At 34.7% G+C, this 24,163-nt stretch overlaps 2 protein-coding genes across 10 annotated transcripts in view; one reads left to right on the top strand and one right to left on the bottom strand.

Annotated features, from left to right (window-relative positions):
• Window positions 1-24,163, bottom strand: part of LOC146994864 (transcription factor unc-3-like) — a 105,172-nt gene that overhangs the window by 62,850 nt on the left and 18,159 nt on the right. For all 9 annotated transcript variants that reach the window (XR_015043285.1, XR_015043284.1, XR_015043283.1 and 6 more), the window contains exon 2: window positions 23,229-23,297. Coding sequence is in view for 4 of the 9 variants with exons in the window: in XM_085824609.1 (XP_085680735.1) it covers window positions 23,229-23,297 (69 nt within the window). In the remaining 5 variants the exon portion in view is untranslated. The remainder of the gene's footprint in view (window positions 1-23,228; window positions 23,298-24,163) is intronic.
• Window positions 1-24,163, top strand: part of LOC146994865 (inositol polyphosphate-5-phosphatase A-like) — a 205,737-nt gene that overhangs the window by 3,075 nt on the left and 178,499 nt on the right. The window lies entirely within an intron of this gene.

The following is a 24,163-nucleotide window of genomic DNA, read 5'->3' on the forward strand; positions in this document are numbered from 1 at the left end:
TAATACTCGCTACTACCACCCGCCTGTGTATGACCTGCTGTACAGGGAAGGGGGCAGCGAATGCACGCCTGGAAGACGGCATATCCTGACTAGAGCATCGACATGATAAATGAGAAATCGTGACAGGCAGCTGTCTTCCACTTATCCATTGTCTAATCTTGTTATTCCCGGTCCTATTGTAAGCGTAGTTGGCAATGACGCTTAATCAACAGACGAGTGGGACGTCTGTTGCGCCGTCCAGTAATATCCGCTGAACTGTGTCTTCCGACACACATGTACTTGAAATTATGTGGTATTAAAGTGTAAGCTGAGCCACTGCCTGGCGTCGAAAGCGAGAAAGTCTTAGAAGACCTTTTTTTTTATCCAACACATTGACGTCTACTGCTGGTTTCGCCTTCATTTATCAACTATGCATACGCACTAACAATGGCTCATCGTAAACAACCTACCAAGTCGTGCAGATTCGGAGATACTCGTTCCGAATCTTCGACAATCACAATATGCCCTCTGTCAAATTCGCTTAGAGCCCATTACTCGCAAGTAAGCGAGATATACCATTCAAATTCAAGCACCTGCGTCATCCAGAGAAGTTCATTGAAAAACGTGGGGATGGTCATAATGTTTTGGCTCGTCAATGTACTTATAGCTGAAAGCATCTCTTACCAAAAGTGCTACGATTAAAGTGGAAATAATTTGCGTTTAATCGCCAGAAAAGAATTTGAAAAGGCTTTAAGTGAGCTTAATCTGCTTTTCAAGGAGGTTAAAAAGCTCTTTCTCTCGTTTTACGACAGATAAAACAGGAAAATAAAACTCTCGCAAAATTACGAACATAGTATTGCAAAATTATGAAGCAATTTTGTAGATTCGTAATAAAACTTTTTCCATCTAACGCAACCGATACAATTTGTTAAAGAAGACATCAAATAATCTAAAATTGTTTCATCATACAGTGGCATAGATTACTTTTTATACACGTGCATTGCCCAACCGGAATTGTGATTTGCGACGCTGACTGCTGTTTCGAAGGCATGGATGTTTGTAAATGTATAGTGTCTGTGTGACATGGGACACTTTAAATATGTCTTTTAGAGAGGTTGCTGGTAGAAGGCTCTCAGACCCGTTCCTGCCCAATCGGAGGCAGAACTGAGCAAAGTCATAGTGTCACTTGTATTGTGTTAAAGGCTATTGCCAAAGGAATAGCCTTTAACACAATACAAGTGACACTATGACTTGCGCTCTTTGCCACGATGAATTTTGTCAGCTTGTTCTGATATTACTGCCAGAGAAGTGAGATAAGTCAGAATAACAGCAATAATAACAACAACATAGATGTGCTCAACCTGTATGAAAAATCAACAATAAATCGACGGTGAAAATCCAGTGGCGTAGCGAGGGGGCGGTGCAAGGGAATGGGCGCCGCTCGCAAGGGGGCGCCAAATGGTCTCCAAACAAGATTTTTCGGAAAATTTCAATTTTTATTTTGATAGATTTCTGGAAAATGTATTTAAAATTAATAATCACTGTAATACAATTAATTATTTATTTCCTTGTATTGCCTGATAAAATGTTTGCAGTACATCAACCAAATATCTCCGTATACAAAACATTCCTTCTGACCACTTTATTTCTCTAAAATAGAGATATATTTTTATATTTTTAAAGGAAATGCAGGTAAAGCTCCCGGTTTTTATTTTAAAACGATAACACGACCTTGTCCCGAATTTCTCAAACATATCCATTTTCCAGAAACCGATTCCATGGTCTGAAAATTACATTTTTGGAAACTCCTAACGCTTCCGCTACAAAGGATTGCGTTTGATTCTCCTGTAAACGACTGATGGCCTTCCTGGTTACCGATTCAACTAAGTCATCTTACTGAGACATCAAATATTCATTGCTACAAAGCATTCAACGCGTGTCAATTGTTTTTAATCTGCTACAACAAAAGGAATGCTGCAGGCCGCTCCTTACTCCTTATCTAAAACGCATAGTTTTCGACGTCACACACTAAATTTACATATTCCCAATTTTGTAAACATTATAATTTTCCTTTATAATCTCTTCTACTTCCTTTTCTGAAATAGATTGTTGATTTTATGGTTATTTCATACCGAACCACAATATTCCCTAATTGTTTTGAGCAGTGAATGTGACTGCAAAATGTTCTAAAACTCCATTACAGATCTATAGAGAAAATGTTTTTCTAAACCTAAGAGTTGCACTTCAAATATTCCTAACTATTTCATTATCAAATGCTAGCTATGAACGTTCGTTCAGCAAATTAAAATTAATTTTGACATATTTACAATCAACGATGGGACAAGATCCCCTAAGTCATCTGGCATTTTTGAATGTGGAAAGAGAAGAATTTGAAAGGATCGACTTTGATGAAGTAATTGATAAATTTGCTTCATCCAAGGCAAGAAAAATGTATACATAGTAATTAATTATATTAATGTATTATAACATTGTATTATTATTAAAAATATATCTACTTATCTATAATATAAAATTTTAATTGTTTAAAAACTGTACTTTTTTAAAAACAATTATAAAAATATGTAAAATAAATAATACTTTTTTAACTAATTCTACATCATCGTAAGTCTGATTTTTCCGCCGATACAGATACATTTCAGAATCCAATGCTAGTGTGGTTAGGTAGTGACTATTCTTAATATATTTTAGAGTATTTTATGGCAGATTCAGCATTTTATTATTATTTGCATTATTTTTATTACGAATATATTCTACAAATTATATTTCTATCAGTGTTTTTTTGTGGGGGGGGGCGCCAAAAAGGTATTTTGCCCCGGGTGCCAGTTATGCTTGCTACGCCACTGTGAAAATCTTATTTATACTTCGAAACCAAGCCTGCTGAAAGCCTGCAGCACAAGTTTAGGCAGCATCCAATTCCATATTCTAGTGACCAGCATGATCCGTTATAAACTTTCTCGTCATCGTATGATCATAACTGGCATAACATTTCCGAAAAATGAAGTCCTACGAGAGCGTTTATCTTTTTACTGGGAGCAGGTAAACTTTCTTGCGGAGCTGATAAATTAGTTTTATCGCTGAAGTATTTCCTTCAGTTAATAAAAAATATGGAAGAAGTAAAAAATAGTAGCCATTATTTCGAATCATAAAGCTTTTTCTTTTCTAATTCCGAAACAAGTTCAAAAAAAGAACTAAAAGTTTTTACTGCAGGTATTGATAATTTAATGCAGTTTAACCTTAAAATTAATTAAATTAACAAATCATTGACGCTTGTTTAGGACATTTCTGAATGGTATAAAACAAAAATTTAAAATCGAAATTACATTTTTAGCTTCATGATAACGCAGTTTCAGGGATTTTCCTTTTTGACCACGGAATGTGTAGTGGTGTCATCTACATTTAAATCTTGTAACTAATACTTCAAACATATTCCATACTTATATCTTCCATATTTATTATTTTAGTATTCCCTGTTGTTCAACTTACATTTTTTAAAGAAAAAGTAAAAATATAGTTTTTGAGCTTTATGCTTTAAAATAAAAAAATGCAAAATTATCTATTACCTTTTTTTACTTAGAATATTTTAAAATAGTTCTATCAATTGCCAAGTGATGTCGCCACTGTGGTGATATTGTGAATGTTACTGAGAGGAGAGAGGAATGATTTACTCGACGTATTTTACTCTTATTGGCTGGTTCAAAATATCTTAGGTTTCTCTCCTTTGAATGTTTAAATCTGGACTTCTTTTTAGATGAATATTTTAATAACGTAAATAAATAACTTTTGGTAACGTCAGAATCCTAAGATTAACCATAATAATAATTGAGACTAAAATCATATAAATCTTAAACGTTTTATAGAAGTTTTATATAATCTACAGGTCAGAGAGCAAGAACTAGTGATCCAAATGTTTTCGATGCTCCAAATCTTCAATTTTTCCCAAAAGTTCGATGACCAAATCTTTGATTTGCTGAACCGCAAAATCACTACATCGAAATACGCCATAGACAGAAACAGTTCATGGATGGGCATTAAGTCATTATATTACAGGATCCGCCCAACCGGGATAGCGGTTAGTGACTGACTGTCACGCCGAAGAATACAGTTTCGATTCCCGGATAAGGCGTGGATGTTTATAAATGTATAGTGTCTGTGTGGCATGGTGGTACTCGATCGAACTGCCAGCTTTCAGCGACTTTACCGCCGCAAGGGGGCATTAAGTGTGTAGGAGAAATAAGATATGTATAATTTAAAAATAAAAGTACTAAAAAGGAAGAACGTTTAGACAAGAGAGCTACCATCACACTTCTGGCCGAGTGCCCACCTCGGGTTTTGCTGAAATGCTTTCTCGTGCTTTTCTCTTTTCTCAAAACATATCCACTTCCCAATAAATTAATGTTTTATCGAAATCTTTAAGGAGAGTATTGAAACAAATACGTGACTGAAATGTACGGGCCACATAAATTTCCTTCAGGGGCAGCATGCGACCCGCAGGCCACCAGTTTGAAACTATATACTATACAATAGCTAGATATTTATATTTGCAATTTGCATAAATTATACAAAGCAAAGTGGACTTATTTAATAATTAAAATATTTTGGAATTGGAGCTTGAAATAATAGACAATGTTTCGTATTTTTTTTTTTTTTTTTTTTTTTTTTTTTTTTTTTTTTTTGGCTTATCTTCAGGCTGCGGACATAAACACTGCATAAAAATAAGCAGCAAGAAACAAGCTGCTAGAAGCAGAAGAAATGTCTAGCAGAAGCGCGACGAAATGTGAATGAAATGCGAGTAAAACATCGAAAGATTCCCAGTCAGCAGAAAAGAACAACGACGCTTTTTTTTTTTTTTTTTTCCTCCTTGGAAGAAAAAATTAAATGCAGTGTGTATCTGTACACATGCTGCCCATAAAAAAAACTTTCTTTATATAAAATATGATGCGTAAATCTCTACATATTATAAAAGAAAGTGGTGTGTGTGTCTTTCGTTTGCGCTGCGCGTAAGCTAACAGACCCACGCTACGAAATTTGGTACACTGGTGCATCTAGACAAGAGCCAGTACACCTCGAAGCGATTTTTTAGAAATTCGAATTAGAATTTTTTTATTTTATGTTTTGTGACGAAATCACGTCATTTTGAGACATAATGGGCTATAGGAACCCAAGATTTTACTCTACACACTCCATTTTGACATCGTCATAAAACATAGGCATTTAGTTATTTTACGATTTTAAAATAAATTTCGTGTTTCAATAAATCGATTAAATTTGAATTTATTTAACAAAGGGAGCTTAACACCTTTTCAACGGGATTTTTTAAAAAAATGTTTATTTTGAAAAATGTACAGTTTTCTTTGATTTTTGGACACGTTAAACTTTCATCCTGTTATATAATACATTTTTATTGATTTTTTTTTTTTTTTTTTTTTTTTTTTTTTTGATAAAGTTGTTCTGTACTGCGCGGAATTTTATGTTTTTTGAGTTGCTTTCATGTTATTTTTTGCTTATTTCATTGTTTGTAAGATATTGAGAAGTTTTGCGTGATTTTTTTTCTTCAACGGAAAGTTGCTTAATTTTTTTATTAGGATAATTAATATTTGTATTAAGGGATATAGCTTATTTGATTGTAATTTTTTTCTCTTGAAAATGTAAGATAAAATATCATTAATTATACTTTGCTTTTCAGAATTTTTTGCATTCTTTTATGTTATTTACTGCTAATTTCACTGTTTTTAAGATATTAAAAAGTTTTGAGTGATTTTCTTAAGAAACAAAGTTCTTAACCTCCTTTATACCATTTGAGGGAAGTTGGTTAATTTATTTATTGGGATAATTAATATTTGTATTAAGGGATATTGCTTATTTCATTGTAATTTTGTTATACGTAATAACTTTTTTTAATGAAGTTGTCCTGCAGAGTAAAATTTTACGCAATTTTTAAATTTAATGTTTGGTGTTTCCTTCAGACATTTTTCCGGTACATTTAAAAGCCAGACGAAGGCTGGCTGCGAAGCTGCTAGTATATAAAAAAAAACGAGTTTTGCAAAGCGTATATTTTTAAATATGAATGATGTGAAGACCAAGGAAAGAGGGCAAAAAGTAATTCAAATGGAATTAGAGCAGAATGGAGTCTGAAGAAGATAAAATATACTTTCTAGAGTAGTAATAAAAGTTATATTGTCCCAGAAATCACAGTACTCATGATGTTAGCGGCAGAGAGGTAAAGTCGCTGAAGATTCGCATTTCAGTCCGGGACTCGAAACCCGGCATAAGCGGTTTCGCCCCTATAAACTGAAGCAGTATTTTCACAGTTCACGAATTATTTCGTTTATGTTAGAGCACGCCAATTTCATTAAAGGGTATCAGCAACCCTTATACCGACAATATTAAATAATTGGCCATTTTCGATGTACCTTTTCTCAAAACCTGCTGTAGATACAGGCTTGAAATTTTTGGAGTAATTAAAGTATACTAATCTTATTATACTGAAATGAGCTTTTGAAACATTTTGAATTTTAGAGTAATTTACAAAATATTTTGTTAGGCATAGTAAAATTTAGCACTTTTCTCACACAAAACATTTTTAAATTTTTTTTTTCTTAGTTTATCACAAAAAGCTCATTTTATTAAACATTAGGAATAAGCCATAAAAATTTTAGATACCTGTGAGCAGTAGTTCCTGAGAAAAGGTAAATCGAGTATAAAAAAAATCACGTTTGGAGAAAAACGCGTTTTTATGTAAAAATCCTCGTTTATCAAAGCATTCGATGACAAATTAAAACTCGATTTTCTACAGTTATAATTTTCATAGAGATTAAAGAATGGTATTTTTAGAAAAATAAAAGTGTAGAGAATTTGAAAATACAAAAATCCGCAGTCACCGTTTTTTGAAGATTTTTGGGTTCCAACACCCCTTAACATAAAGGAAGTATGCTTTTGAGGAAGGCTTTCTAAGGAACATGGCTCGTGCTAATGTAAAACGTGGAGAAAACCGGAAAAAAAAGCCACCTGTTCCACGGGGTTTGTTCCCAGATCTAACCAGTAATTTTCGCTGATTTTACTTTTCTTCGGCTGCACGATTCTTCCTAAAACGGGGAGATTTGGTTTGTTTTATGTGATAACGGCAAAGCCTCATTGGCTATATTGCTAAGGGGAGAGATGCCATAATGGAGCACTTTCTAAGAGATACTGGCTCGTTACATATTTGAAAAACCACGAATACGCCCATGCAGCCAGCTCGTTCGCGGGATTCGGACCTCGGACCGAACTCCAAGTGTGCAGCGACATTACCGCTCGGCCGCTGGTGGGCCTTTAAAACGGGGAGGAGATTCGAAGCACTAGTCCAATGGATTTTGCAATATCTGTGCTTCACCACAACTGTGTGTTTAAGCTCCCGTTCCCACCAATCTAAAATGGCAATACTAACAATTCGCAAATACATGACTTCTCCTTAATGAGATGTATTATGCCTCCTTAATGATATATATGTAATCCTTTCAACAGCATGTGAACAAGCATCTTCTTATGCAGTGTTAGTGAACGCTTGTGTGCCTCACGGTGCACTAATTGCTGGGGCACTGCCCAATAATTAGTGCTACAACATCGTCGTGCTTTTTTATTAGTGTTTTTTATCTATGTTCTTAGCGACGCTACAATAATCAACGCCTTAGCAATCTAACTGCACTCTTCTGCACACATGAGTATTCACGAACTCATCATTCATCATTCAAGATGTACCTGTATTTATGTACAACAGAACTGTCCTGTTAAATATTTGCATAAGTCGCCTGTAGTAACGGCAACCGCCGGCAATAAAAGGAGGTGCTTTCCTTAGTGGCACCGCAGTTCCTTTTAGTTCGAGCCAGAATAGACCTGCCCGGGGCGGAAGCCAGGGGATGAGAGATTCCGGTTTCCGCCCTGTTCCGGTTCCCGTCTTGTTCCAGTCCTGATCCAGTCCTATTCCAGTTCCAGCCTGGCCGTTTAAGTCCAAAACACGTAGAAGCGGATGTCTGAATTCAGCGGAATGGAGATATACGCCGAAAGGGCTAGATGGATTCTGTCTTTTAAGGGAAAGTGTTCTTCACCGTGCCGGCATAGCTGTTACTTTAAAGCACTTTGAAGTTTTCCACCCAGGATGTTAAGTTTTTGTTTGTGATGTTAAGTTTTCATCAGTGTTGAAGTTCCAGTTAAATAAACCTTATAAGTAAGTTTTAGACAAGGTTTTTGTGTTTTTCAGAAAATTTTAGATTCGAAGTCAGATATAGCACATAGGGTTATTATCGGAAAAATCAACATTTGGCATCAAGCGACAGGATATTATCTGCAAGGTAAGCGACTTTTTTATTTTTGAATTATGGAAGCTTTAAAATTAGCAAGAACTCAATATAGAAGACTATTCAGTAAAGCTTGTAATGAATTTGACAATGAAGAAACTAAATATAATCAGGAAGAAAAATTAATTAAAATAAAAGTTATTTCCGAGAAAGCTAAAATTTTGTTTGATACTGAAATGAAAATACGAGAATTAATGTTTAAAGAAATTACAGACGAGACTTTACTTATTAAGGAAATAGATGAATCTGAATTATATTTTGATAGGTGGAGACTTCTGGAAAGTAAAGTAAAAGATCTCACTTTTGGAACCCCGAATGTAACTTTAATTGATCCGTCCTTTGTTCAGAATAAAATGTTACATTATCCGAAGATTAAATTGCCTATCTTTGACGGCAACGTGAAGAAATGGCTAGGATTTTGGGGGCAATTCCAAAAGATTGATAAAGATCCTACATTAGATAATAATGATAAATTCGCTTATTTAGCACAGGCTATGGAGAATTCTCCTGCAGAGGAAATAGTTAAAAGCTTTCCGCCAACTGGCGATAGTTACAAGAGCGCAATCGAAGCATTGCAGACGCGTTTTGGTAACAAAGAATTACTAACGGAGATTTATATTCGTGATTTGCTAACCCTTGTTATTCAAAAACAAGGTACACATTCTTTGCGGGAACTATATGATGAACTCGAATCTAATCTAAGAGCCTTGGAGATATTGGGAATAAATAGAGGCAAATATTGCGCGATATTATATCCATTGGTAGAATCAGCATTGCCGAATGAAGTCTTAAAAACCTGGGAGAGACTTAGGTTTTCGCGTAAAGGATCAGAAAGTTTAACCGGCGAAAACGCCGAGTTAAGAGAAAGGGAATCTGACCTTGAGCGCCTTTTATGTTTCTTGCGCGGTGAAGTTGAAAGTGAGGAAAGAATTTCTTTAGCAGCTAAATCTTTCAATGTTTTCGATCGATTGGCTCACGGTAATAAGAAAGGGAATTCGGGTTTAAAGATAAGAGAACCTCGCTTAAAACCTACGGCAGCTGAACTGTTTACTTCTTCTAATGAAGCTAGAAAAGGCTGCATATTTTGTTCCAGTATAAATCATGGTTCTGCGGAATGTTTTCAGGCGCGTAACTTATCGTTGTCAGAAAGAGAAGTTTTGGTCCAAAGGACACGCTCTTGTTATCTGTGTCTGAAATCTGGACATTCTGTCAGGAGGTGTAGATTAAAAACAGTTTGTTTTACATGCGGCAAAAGGCATCATATTTTTCTATGTAAGGGCCATTCACAAATGAGTGAGACAAGGCAACGGAACAGCCTCCAAATCAGGCTGAAACACTCGCCAACATTTCTTCAAGGTCTCCTAAGGTTTTGCTGCAAACAATAAGAGTAATAATTAAAGGAGATAAAAAAAAAATCTCGTTCGGCTCGAGCTATAATTGATACTGGTTCTCAAAGGTCATATATTCTACAAAGCGCAGTTCAAGATATGGGTTACAGGTATACGGTAAAGGAATACCTTAGCCACGCATTATTTGGCGGTACAACGACCAGTTTGTGTGAACATAAAGTTTACAAAATTCATTTATCTAATATGTCTGGCTCGTACAGTTGTAATTTTGATGCGTTAAGTCAGCCTGTTATTTGTAATAGTATACCTTCTATTGGACAAGGAATATGGCTTAAAGAGCTTGCTGACTGTGGAATAAGTTTAACAGATCGTTTAGAAGGACCCATAGAAATTTTAATAGGAGCCGATGTTGCAGGACGATTATTAACGGGGAATCGTAAACAAATTTCAAACGGTCTTGTAGCTATTGAAACAAAGTTAGGATGGACGGTTATGGGAAAAACCGGGGAGTTGAATAGTGAAGGTTCAACATTCTTAGTTACATCAATGTTGAATAAAGAGGCTTGTATTTCTGATTTATGGGCCCTCGACTCGCTTGGTATTACGGACCCATCCGAACAAAAGACTAAATTGGAATTGTATGAGGCTACCAGGCAACATTTTCTTGATACTGTAAAAATAGAAGATGACCGCTCTGTAGTGTCTTTGCCTTGGTTGGAAGGGCACCCTCCCCTGTCGGATAATTTTGAGTTATTGCTTAAAAGGTTGCACGGTACGATTAGGCAACTTGAAATAGATAATCTTCGCCAAGAGTATGAAAATATATTCCAAGAATGGCTCAAAGAGGGCATAATAGAGGAAGTACCCGTAAATGAATTAGATTTACCCCATCATTATTTGCCACATAGACATGTTGTTAAGGAACATAGTACTACGAAGTTACGGCCAGTATTTGACGCTTCGTCTAAAGTAAAGGGTTCTCCGAGTCTCAACGATTGTCTTGAAAAGGGATTAAACCTTATTTCATTTATTCCTACAATCTTAAATAGATTTCGCCAAGAAAAAATAGGGGTGATTTCTGATATTCGTAAAGCCTTTCTACAAATTGGCCTGAATTCTAGTGACAGAAACTTCCTCCGATTTCTTTGGATAAAGGGTGAAGATGGCTTGAAGCATTTTCGTCATTGTCGAGTCGTATTTGGTGTAACTAGTAGTCCACTTTTACTTGGAGCTGTTATTCAATATCACTTAAATTCAATTTTGGAGAAAAATGATGCAGATGAAAAATATTCTTCCAACATTATTGTTAAATTAATGAATAGTTTCTATGTTGATAACTGTGTAACAAGTGTTGGAAGTGAAGATGAATTACAGCGCTTCATGAAAGTATCTTCAGATGTTATGGCAGAACGAAAATTTGAATTGCGGGGTTGGGAATATACCGACTGTAGTTTAGAAACAGAATCTATTGCGAATGTATTAGGTTTGTTATGGGAAAGACAAGGCGATACTCTTCAAATAAATGTTGCTAATTTACAAAATCTTTGTTTCGAGAAAGTTACGAAAAGAAGTATTTTGGCAATAGCCCATAAAGTATTTGATCCCATCGGTATAACATGTCCAGTCCTTATATTACCTAAGATGTTATTACAGCGTACATGGGAAACAAAAGTAAAATGGGACGAAGAAGTTAACACCGAAATTAAAAGTAAATTTTTGAAATGGGTAAAGGACATTTTTCTTTTGAAAAACATTAAAATTCCAAGGTGGATACGATATCAGCCAAAACAGTGTTCAATCCATGTTTTTTGTGACGCCAGTCAAGCAGCGTATGCGGCAGTAGTTTTTATTCGTGTAGAAGAACCTGAATCAGTTAAAGTACAGTTGCTTCAGCCTAGGTCTAGAGTTTCCCCTTGTGGTAAAAAGGAAACTACCATTGTAAGATTAGAATTGTTAGCAGCAACTATTGCATCTCGTCTTGCTGCAGACGCTCTAAAAGACTTCGAGGCCAGAAGTATATTTTTCTGGACAGATTCAACTACTGTCCTTGCATGGATAAAAAGGGAAGAACAATGGGGGACATTTGTAGAAAATAGAGTACAGGAAATAAGGCTTTTGACACGTGGGGAGGATTGGAGGCATATACCTCGTCACCTTAACCCTGCAGATCTTCCAAGTAGAGGGTGTTCAGTTCGCCAACTCTCCCGGTCAAAATGGTGGGAGGGTCCGAGCTGGCTTTTAAAATCGCAAGAAAATTGGCCGAGTGCCGAATTTATAACTGATGAAGCGGAAATAGCCAGCGAGAAAAAAAAGGCAGTGGTTTCATCTCTAGTGTCTACTGAAAGGTTTAGTTTGAGTGAGCGATTTTCTAGCTATCGAAAAACAGTTAGAGTTGTTGGTTGGATTCAACGATTTTTCTTTAATTGCAGAAATAAGAAAAAAAGGAAAGGTGAACTCACTGTTGATGAAATTGATTTTGCAGAAAAGGTTGTTATTCGCTTGATTCAATCGGAATCGTTTCAGGATATAGAAGACGCACGCTTACGAACTCTTAGTCCATTTTACGATGCGGGAATTCTAAGAGTTAAAACTGGTGCGTTTCGAAGAGATGACACGTTAGAGTTTAGAACACCTATAATATTACCAGGAGAACATCCATTAGTTAGGAATTTAATTATGGAAGAACATAAAAAGAAAGGACATGCAGGTGTACAATATATACTGAATACCTTAAGGGAAAGGTTTTGGTTGTTATCTGGCAGAAGAACGGTGCGTTCTGTTTTGAGTAAATGCATTACTTGCAAGAGATATTCTGCTGCACCTGTTGACCACATATCAGCCCCACCGCCAATAGAGCGAGTAAATGATTCAGCAGTATTTCAAGTAACGGGTATAGACCTTTGTGGTCCTTTATTGTTGAGAAACAAAGAAAAGGCATGGATTTGTGTTTTTACATGCGCCGTTTATAGAGCGGTCCATTTGGAGTTGCTGACTTCTCTATCTACAGAAGTGTTTCTTCAGGCTTTTCATCGGTTCGTGTCACGAAGAGGTAAACCCACAACTGTGTACAGTGATAATGGAACTAATTTTGTAGGAGCTTCAAATGCATTTAAATTAATAGATTTTGAACAAATTAATCGGCAGGCAGCCAATGAGCGGATAACATGGAAATTTATTCCCCCAAGTGCTCCATGGTGGGGTGGTTGGTGGGAACGTCTGATCGGAATGATGAAGCAAGTCCTTAAAAAAGTTCTTAAACATGCTTGTTTAAATTATGAAGAAATGTACACGATACTGTGTGACTGTGAAGCGATTCTTAATGACCGACCGTTGACAGTAATTCCTTCCGATCCTGAATTTAAAGCTTTAACTCCTGCCGACTTTTTAAAAGAAATTAGAACTAGTAGTTTGCGGGATATAAAATACGGTATTAAATCAAGTAATTTACAAAGAAGATTTCAGTATATTCAAACTGTACGAGAAGCATTTAAAAATAGATTTCGTAAAGAATATTTGGGAATTCTCAAGGTTTCGCATAAAAGAGCTGAAAGGAAAGTTACTATTAAATTAGATGATATTGTTTTGATCGGTAGTAGTGACAAAAGACTTTTTTGGCAACTTGGTCGTGTCATAGAACTACTTCCAGGACCTGATGGAATGGATCGGCTTGCAAGAGTAAAGACCCGAAATGGAATTTTGCTTAGAGCAGTTCGAACTCTGTATCCTTTAGAGGTAGCGCAAAATGATGTACCCGTGAAGCTGCACAATGAAAAACAAGATTCTTTGTCTGAACTTAAACTCAACATAGATGATAAATCTGTCAGGCCTGTAACACGATCTGGTAGAACTGTAACTCCGCCGGACAGATTGGCATGTTAAGGCTCTTTTGCATTGTTTTACTTTGATGTGAAAGTTCACTTTTTTTTTCTTTTTTTTTTTCTTTTTTTTTTTTTTTTTTCCTTAGGTGGAAGGATGTTAAATATTTGCATAAGTCGCCTGTAGTAACGGCAACCGCCGGCAATAAAAGGAGGTGCTTTCCTTAGTGGCACCGCAGTTCCTTTTAGTTCGAGCCAGAATAGACCTGCCCGGGGCGGAAGCCAGGGGATGAGATATTCCGGTTTCCGCCCTGTTCCGGTTCCCGTCTTGTTGCGGATCCAGTCCTGTTCCGGTTCCCGTCTTGTTCCAGTCCTGTTCCGGTCCTGATCCAGTCCTATTCCAGTTCCAGCCTGGCCGTTTAAGTCCAAAACACGTAGGAGCGGATGTCTGAATTCAGCGGAATGGAGATATACGCCGAAAGGGCTAGATGGATTCTGTCTTTTAAGGGAAAGTGTTCTTCACCGTGCCGGCATAGCTGTTACTTTAAAGCACTTTGAAGTTTTCCACCCAGGATGTTAAGTTTTTGTTTGTGATGTTAAGTTTTCATCAGTGTTGAAGTTCCAGTTAAATAAACCTTTAAGTTTTAGACAAGGTTTTTGTGTTTTTCAGAAAATTTTAGATTCGAAGTCAGATATAGCACATAGGGTTATTATCGGAAAAATCAACAGTCCTACACTAACCTTGTGCTCCAGCTCTCGTGTGACTTCATGTACTCCATTTGTCTTTTTGTGCCTTAAGTGACTATGTGTATGTACCTGTTTTATGTGCTCTCTGTTTATGCATTTTACGCATTGTGTTTTGTGTATTGTTTGCCTATGTGTTTTTAGGTCTTTTTATGTGTACGTCTTATTGTAAAGTATTTTCAGTTTAACTTCCTACTATCTGTAACACCACAGCTTGCCTCTTCAATCTGTAATATAATCCTACTAATGCCCTTGTAAGGCCATGTACTTCCCTTTGACAACCTCAATAATCTCCTGGTGCTGCCTCGTGCGGCTCCAGGGAGCTTTTGCTGTAGTTAGACTAGGAAGTGGAACATATGCCTGTTTACCTCTGTTAGACACCAGGCGTTCCAGTCCTCCGTGACCTACCTACCTTTGATACCGGTTTCAAGGAACTCCATATACTTTTCTGAAAGCTCATGTCACAAGTAGAAGAACTGGGAAATCTTAGGGCAGAGGGACAAGCGTTTAGGAGCTATAGGGCGCACAAAGTATCAGAAAAATGTTGGAAACATGACGCCAAAAGTAGCTAAAATACTCGTTTCACGTGTTTATATGAACTAATAATAGAGTAAGAAGGTGGGGATCTTAATATAAAGGAAGAAACAACTCGTTGAAAAGAAACATTATACGTTGAGATGTTGAAAATGTGACTCGTTATTATCTTCAAACAAAATCCATTACAAGAGACAATCCATGTGCAATTCATCGAAGTTCCAACTGCTCTAGGGAGGACATCACGCATGCTCTATAAAGAAGTGGAGAGGGTCCATGCACGACCATTCAATTCATTCATATGATAGTCTATCTATTAAAAGTTACAAAACAGAATTCATGGATAAAGAGAATTTAAAGAAAGGAAAAAATGAGCCTACGGAAATCATCTATATTGTGTTCATTTAACGCTACAAACAAGGAAGGAACAAGGAAGTTATTTTTAAATATTTGAAACGTTTCATTTAACAGAAAAAAATTGAGTTTATTTTCGTACATTCAAAGGTGGTGTGGTGTATTTAATTATGGCAAAGCACACGAGGGCTATCTGCCTAAAGGGAGGGATGCCTTTCGTGGAGGACTTTCTAAGGGAAACTGGCTCGTATACACGTTACACATGGCGAAAACCACGAAAACGCCCATGCAGCCAGCCCGTTCGCGGGATTCGAACCTCAGACCGAACTACCAGTGTTCAGCGTCTTTACCGCTCGGCCGCTGGTGGGCCCGTACATTTAAAGGTAAACTGATTTATTTTTACTGCTAACAAATCAATTATTAGGCCACAAAATAGTTTTGTATTTTATATGTATTTCAACGAATATGATGTTTTCAAGGGTATTTAAAAATTCCTTATCGTTTTTATATAAACCTCTGGGTATTGGGCTGTATTAAAGCATGGTACGCCTAATTTCTCCCCAGTCTTCGTTTCTTTAATGTTTAGATTTATATAACACGAAAGATTGACAGTTCAGTGAAGTCTGATTTCTTAAGCTTTCCATTCCTCCTTTTGAACAAGGTTAACAGAAGAAAAATTCTTCTGTTGAATCTGGGCTACCTCCCACAATATTTCCCTGTTTTGAGAGAATATTTCAAACGGCAAGAGGTAAAATTAAGACTAACGCTGTCTCTTAAAAATCCGAAAATTCGAATTGAAAACAACTTTAAACATAAAATGATCTCTGCAAACTATGTAAGAATTTCAAAGAAAATTTCAGGAAAGCTCAAGCCTTTCTCTGATTCAATTTTTTTTTTAGCTCAAATTTTTTTTTTTTTTTCTTAATTCATTTACTTTAGAAAGTACACTTAGCCGAATTAAATGCATTGACTTCTGGATGGTCGTCTAGTGAAACCGTATTACTTGTATATTCAAGCTATGGTATGAAAGATACTATATAGCACTGACATGAAGGATATAAACTGATAACATAAATATGTTCATACGCTTGTCATTAATAAATTCTGAAAAGCAAACACGCTTTAAATTTACTAAATTTCTTCTGTATACGTATGTGAATAGGTCAACACGCAGCGGTTTTTTAAAAATGCAGCCGCTCTAAAAGTGTTACAATCAGAAGATGCGGTACAGTAAATTTTGCTGATTAGATGTGAGTATATTAATTGCAATTACATAAGCGTTACTGCAGCGAACAGCTTTGCGAAATGACAGGTAAAAAAATCATACGAAATGTTTCTCCCACTGTTGTATCAATTTTTTTACTCTAATTTATGAAATATTTAAGAAAAGTGAAATTACAACAAAATTTGGAATGCCTGAAATGGTAATAATTTCTCCCTGGAGTTCAATTAATTTCTGCTTTTAAATCAATAATTTAATTTCAATATAAGTAATGACTCCAGTTATCAATTGAGTCTCTGTGACAGCCAGCTAAAGGAAACCACCGAGGTTCAGAAAGCTACGAGAGATGACAGTTCAGTCGAGCTAAAGCGGGACTCTCAAATCGGGGTATTCGAATTTTAGAGGGTCTTTGATGTAACAAGCGAGGACGCTGTCTGATAAAGGCTTCCTGGCACGCGACCCATTATCGTTTCCTAGCGGACGAGCAGCAGTCTACAGATCCAGTGCTATTTTTATCGGGTATGTTACAAGTATGGTAATACTTGGAGTATGCATCGTCCTATGGCGATGTAACACTCATTGAATTTATCTAAAGTGGCTCAGAGGATAAGATTACAGAATACTTGTAGTTTTGTTACGGGGTTGATTTCCAACAGAATTGTCTGGTTGTGTGGATGTTTCTTTATGGTTTTTCTCTTTGCGCAATGGAATGCAGTGGAACCTCCACGAGCAGAAGCTGAAGGGAGATAAAGGGACATTCAATTAATCGAAAGCTCAGCTTATAAGGTATTTCTCCCGCAGTGGCGTAACTAGGGTGGGGCAAGGGGGGACATCTGTCCCCGAGCGCAGCATCCAAGGGGCACCAAAGTCATGCTACGAAATTTTTTAATGAAATATTTTCCGTTTCTGTCACACAGAAAGGGGCGCAGATTCTTTATTTGTTCCCGGGCGCTAGAAATTCTAGCTACGACCTTGTTCTCCCGCCTTCCTAGCGTGCCTTCGTGGTGTAGTGGTCAGCACACTGAGCCGGTATTTCAGAGGTTCGTGGTTCGATTCCCAGCGAACACGATTGCATATTTTTCATCCCTCCTGCTTCAAAAATATACCTAATGTCTCTACAGTAGCACCCTAACTAAAAGGATTTTGGATGAGGATTCTCCACACCCAGGATTTGGCGAATGAGTCCCCTAAAAATCCCAGTCGCCCTTTAAAAGGGGGAGTATATAAGGTATTTCTCCTGCCTTCGTAATATAGTGGTTCTGCACGCTGGGCCGGTATTCCAGAGGTCCGCGGTTCGATTTCCGGGGAAAGCGTTGCTAATTTTTCATCTCTCCGGCTTCCAAAAATATACCCAATGTCTCTACAAGCTAATGAGAAAAGGCAATAACAATTTCGAATATACACTTCATCATTCCATTCGACTTATTTAAATTTGAAAAACAGAAGTTCTATTGTACAATTTCTTAAACAGAACAGTTCAGTACAGCTCCATCCGGGATCTAGATTGTTTTCTGTACTTTGAGTAATAAACTACAAATCGTATAAATCAAATAAAAATGCTCTTTTCTTAGAACTAACTCAAGTGTTGACCAAACTTGTTTTAAATGACTTGTCTTGACTTACTTTGTCTTAAATGACAAGTCATTTTATGTTTCTTCCTAATCATTAATGTGAAACCTACTGTAAATATATTAAAAAATTAAATCAATACATGAAATACAAGGAATACATATCACACTAAGCGGAATTCGGTGCAATTATTCTTTTATAATATTCTTTAAAATGGGGCGGGGCGGAATTGTACAGAAAATGTGTACGAAAAAATAGCTAATTCATTAAAATTGAAAAAAAAGATTGTCGGAAGAATCATTTGAGCTCTAAAAAGACAAATAAATAAAAATAAATAAAAATGTCAGAAAAAGTGAAAAGTGAAAAAGCATCAAAAAGCTACAATTTTAAGAAGTTTTTTAAAGTGAAGTTTAGTTTGGTTTATTTATGGGAAAGCACTAGAGAACAATCTGACTAAGGAAAGGTATGCCTTCGCGGAGGGCTTTCTAAGGAAAACTTGCTCGCACAACACGTTACACATACGGAAAATCACGAAAACGCCCATGCAACCAGCCCGTTCGCCGGGATTCAAACCCCAGATCCAACTACTAGTGATCAACGTATTGTATTGTATTGTATTGTATTGTATTGTGTGTGATTATGGCAAAGCCTCGAGGGCTATCTGCCTAAGGGGAGGGATGCCTTCGTGGAGAACTTTCCAAGGGAAACACATGTTACACATGGGAAAAACCACGAAAACTCCATGCAGCTAGCCCGTTCGCGGGATTCGAACTACCAGTGTTCAGCGACTTTACCACACTGCCAATGGTGGGCTCGCTAGTGATCAACGATTTTGCCGCTCCGCCGCTGGTTGGCCCTTTTGAAAATTAAGAAAATAACCGTGCAAAACGTGTTATTGAATCAGCAGCAAAGTAGTTACATTTCATTTGTAATTAAGAGGAAAATCTAGTGTTTAAAGAACTCCGGTAAAATCCACCAAAGAACGACAATATACTTCAAAGACAAGACTAAATATATGCAGTTACTCTGATTTTCGCGCCTGTTGAAGACTCTGGGTTAACTGACAGTGGCGAATACATTTTAATGATTTTTTTTTAAATATTTGTACAGTATAGAATCAGTTTTTTTAAACTTCTTTTAGAAATATGCATATTATTTATACAAATTAGATGATGATACAAAATATATGAGATGAACTATTATAGAAAGTTAGGGTACTTTTCCGTTTCGCCGGCGCAAATCTCGACAAGCAGACTTTATTGGCGACAACATACAGTATACACGTAAAAAATATTTAAAAAATGTTAGTTCTAAGAATTCTTTTTAAAAAAGAAGGCATAAACATTTTAATATCGCTTAAAATTTTATAAAAAGCCAATAAATAAAGACAATAAATTTGTAAAAACACATTAATTTAAGAATTTACTATGCTTTCACGGTTCAACATTCTGATTCGCCGGTTTATATCACGTGACCCCAAGCGATCTCATCTCACGTAAACTACTCTACAAAAATCTAATGCTCTCAGTAATTATCTACATTAATTTCAAGTTAAATCTTAATTTGGAACACAAGTTTAAATGCAAGAAATATTTCAATTCGTGCGAATAGCTTACTCAGAAATTATGTAAAACTGCAGTGCTTTACTTCGCTAATGCATTCTCGTTAGAATTGATGAATTTAACCCTTGACTTTACCTTTTCTATATTTTCGGCTTCGGGTAAGCACTGTGATTGCATCCTAATTAACTTTATTACCGAAAATGGCCTTAGACATAAAACTGAACTATCTGATAAAAATTCTATGTAATTATATGCCAGTATTGAAAGAAACAATCAATCTGATAAGAAAAAGCTGCGACTTGTTTTGAAATTGAGGCGTAAAAGGTTACCAGCGAGAATATTTCGTTTGGCATGGGTTGTACCATTATTGGCGACTTTATCGCTTGCGCCGGCAAAACGGAAAAGTACCAAAGTTAGTTTTATTCGTATATTTCGTAGAATTTTTGGTTGAAAATTTAGTTTCCTTCGCAAATAGCATATTTGCTTTGCAGTTCTGAATTATCTTCTAAAATGTTTTATTTTTCTCAAAATTTATTTTACCGTAGCAATATGTTTTTTGAATGAGGAAAACAAGAGTGTTTTTTAGCTAAACGTTTGTTGTTACGCCTAATTCACAAAGGAAAATATATTACCTCAATATAGATATTTATCTCAATGCTATGCTCTAAATGTACGAATATTTCCGTATCAAATAGAGTTAATTTCTAAAATTAAAAATGGCGTAACTCTACGGAACGCTGTTATAGTCTGCGTGTGTAACAGAACTATGTTTCATTTTACATATATAAATAATAAAATTATATAAATAAATCTCTATACAGATAAATAGGTTATATGGTTTTATAATAAATATTAACTATTCTAATTCTTTATATATATTCTTTATCTTATTATTTATATTATAATATATTAGATAAAATAAAATTTATCTTAGACAGATAAGAAATAAAATATGTTAAATCGAAATGAATATATGGCAAAAAAATTAACGAAATATAAGAAATGGAAAAAGAGTAAATTATGAGAGTAAAATTTGATAAGAGTGTAACAAAAAAAATAAATATTCTTTAATAGCATATAAGTTCATTTAAAGCAACGGAGTGCATTTTGCATTCAACATTTAATGAAAAATATATTTTTAAATTAAAAACTTATCACTAAAGAAGTTTACTACAGAAACTTAATCGTGCGCTAAAATTATTAAATACTACAAGGTAATTATTGATTAAATGTCAAACTTTGCAGTAACTTCGTAACTGAAATTTAACCTGAAATCTTCCCATCAATTTTACAGTTTTATATAGATTTGGAACTGGAAATCTTATTATCCTCTACTTCTAAAAACAAATGTGAACAGAAATCAGAAATGTGATATGTTTTCATGTCTCCGACTGGCCGAACTTTATGTCTCGTATACTAAAAATTTTTAATATAAATCCATTTTTTTTTTCAGCTTACGTTAACTAGATGCTGGGCTTATGGTTCAGCCTCGGATGTTTCTTGTGCGTGTTTTGCAGGGGCATGGACCTTTATTTTTCCGAATGAAACTAAGGTCCCAATGAACAATGTGTATTTTGTAACTAATATCAGTATTAGTCTTATTAATGCTAAAAGAAATATCAAGTGAATAATGGACTTCCCTGCTGATATTGCAATCTCTAATCATAGTAAAGAAATATTGAAGACTGTCTTATAGAAAACTCCGGCTGCAGTTAAAATTTTTCTCAAAACCTGAGAAATACCTAAGCCATTCTATAGTAGAACATAGCTGAATTCAAGCAAAATACCACTTTTTTGAAATGACGTAATTTTTAATATAATATTACTCCATTTGCAGAAAGAAATCAATTACATTATGAGATTACAAATAGTCTTTTGACTACAAGTTTGAGAGACGGCAAACTTGAATCCCTGTTAATACATTCTCAATTAATTCTAAGCATTTAGTGGCAAGTGAGAGCAAGTTCAGGTGTGCTTCAATGCATATCTTGATAATCTGAAAGCCAATATATATACAATATATTTTAGGTTGTATTATAGGTTGAAAACCTTTCTGAATTGTTTAAATATCTTTTAGTCTGATTATAAGCTTCTAAAATAATTTCCAACATAGGGGGGAAAATTGTTTCCGATAGCTGATTTTTCACGCTAAAATTTATGTAATTTATATTGCAGCATTTTACGTATGTTTTACGAAACATACCTTGACTAGTTAAATATGGAAAACTGAAAAATGATAAATAAAGAAAGTATATATATAGTTAAATATGGAAAACTGAAAAATGATAAATAAAGAATAGAAAAAAGTAGACTATTAGAAAAATAACAAAACAACTTCATAATCAAATCTAAAATAATGTGCTGTATGACCTTTTGCTTGCAGAAATATTTAAAGTTTTCTTCGCAAATTTATAACATTCGTACTGTCATTTTCATTGTTTAAATGTATTTCGCCAATGTAATATATAGATGCTGTGAAGATGTCCTTATGTGTTACTATAATACTTTTCCATATTTAAAAACAAGTGAATAGCCATTAAACTATTTTATGTGCTTTGAAAAATTAAGATATTGCTGGTTTAGTATCGTTTTGATAGTAAGAAATGAGTCAACATTAAATAAAAAAATTTAACAACCAAAATTATTTATGTTCTGTTCCACCACAAAGAATCCTCTGGCTGTTATAAAAGATATCCCAAAATGTTTCTAGTTCATGTAGTCTTTTAGTATGACGCAGAGGGTTACATGGTTCAGATGGCACCCTATCTTTAAGAAACATATCTGTAACTGATAGAAAATTTAATAATCTTCTGAAAATTAGACAACTGACTAGCGTCTCCTCTTCCCTTTGTTGGAGGATATAAATCCTAATGTCATTTATACAAAAAAGTCTCGAAGATGAAACGTGAATGACGTAGAAATCTTCTCAGTCGGTTACCCAAACAGAGTGGGAAATTATTCTAGAAGATTATATTTCTGCGATAAATGATTACGACCTTCAATCAAAATCATTTAGAGCTATTAAAATTAATTTTCATATCTGTATTTCTTAATTAGCTATAAAAAGTTACACACTATTTAATAATTGTGTCATGAATTACTCCACTGGCTCTTGGCAACATAATCAACCGTTCCTGCGCTCTTTTAAAAGCTGCATTACTCAGAATACTAAAACTCAAGCAAATTCGGACATATTTTCCTCCTACTGTTGTTGTCGTGAATATAAGATGAATATAAGGCGGGCAGAGGTGTACTGTAAGGGCAGGGTAACTGGATCTAGTTGTAGAGCCATCTGCTGCGCAAACATTTGTACTAAATTTAGAGATCAGGCGAATGAATATCGAAAACGAGCTGGATGTGGCAGCGATTAGTGATCTTATTTGATTGTTTATTTAATATTAAGCAATTTAAAAGAAACTAAGGACTTTAAAAAATAGCTTATTATTATTATTATTATTATTTTGAATAAGAAATATAAAACTGCAAGTTATTGGAAAATTTATATAATAATAATAGCTTAAATGGTTATTAATAGAATAGTTTATTTTACCATTATTGCTCCATAACCTATTGTATTACAAAACTAATATACATATATAACAAAACTAATGCATATATATATATATATATATATATATATATATATATACTTTTCCATTCGTTGCATATATATATATATATATATATATATATATATATATATATATGCAACGAATGGAAAAGTATACACCAAGAAACACATATCCTACCTGTCAATTATCACGGGATCGGAGGGTGTTTCATTTCTGTTTCCACAGCTCTTCTTGTCACAGCACCGACTAAAAGCAGGTAAAAGAAATCTTTAGTTACATTTTAAAATTAAATCGAAGCATATATTTTAATTCCAGACACCGAATAAAAATAAAAGGTACTATTATTGAAAAAATGCAGTATTCTGTAATATAATTCATAGTGACAAATTAAATTATGCCTGACTGTGTCAATAATTTCCAGAAAACATTTATAAGGCACCCGAAATTATTAGTTGGATTATATTAATAGACTTAATAGTAGTCTTCATTTTAATTCGTAGATGTCGAGCAGCTTTTATTATAAACATTACTTCCATCTCATTGTCTCAAAATCTACAAAAAAAAATTATTTGTTATTTACTTATTTTTTTATAATCTTCAGAAGCCAAAAAATGCACCACACGCAGAAGAAATTTTTTGTTATATCATTAAGAGTGTAGCTGTTAAGCCTGCAGTTTAAAATTGGTACAGAATAAAAGTCACAGAATACTTAAAAAGGGTAAAAAAAAAAAAAAAAAAAAAAAACTATGATTCAAGTAAACTTAATTTTTTTAAAGTTAATTAGATAAAAATTTCTTATTGATATGCATTTCGTATCTATATTAATTATTAATCTATATATTTCGTAGCATATTAAATATCTAAAAAATTTCTAATATGAGGAAATATGACGAGATACACTCTAATAACATTTTCTTCTTTCTGCCTCATTTACGTAAATATTTACTAAACGTTTGATTTAAAACTGAGTTTTAAAATTACTATTAAATAATAACAATATTTTTTTTTAATATTAATTTTTTTTTTTTTTTTTTTTTTTTTTTTTTTTTTTTTTTTTTCTTCTGAACACCAGGCTTAATTGAGAAATTCGAAGAAAAAGAGTTCCATAAAAT

This window comes from Stegodyphus dumicola, chromosome 10, assembly GCF_044657685.1.
Source record: "Stegodyphus dumicola isolate Sdum_Otavi_A_Nest chromosome 10, ASM4465768v1".
In the NCBI taxonomy this organism is placed as follows: Eukaryota; Metazoa; Arthropoda; class Arachnida; order Araneae; family Eresidae; genus Stegodyphus; species Stegodyphus dumicola.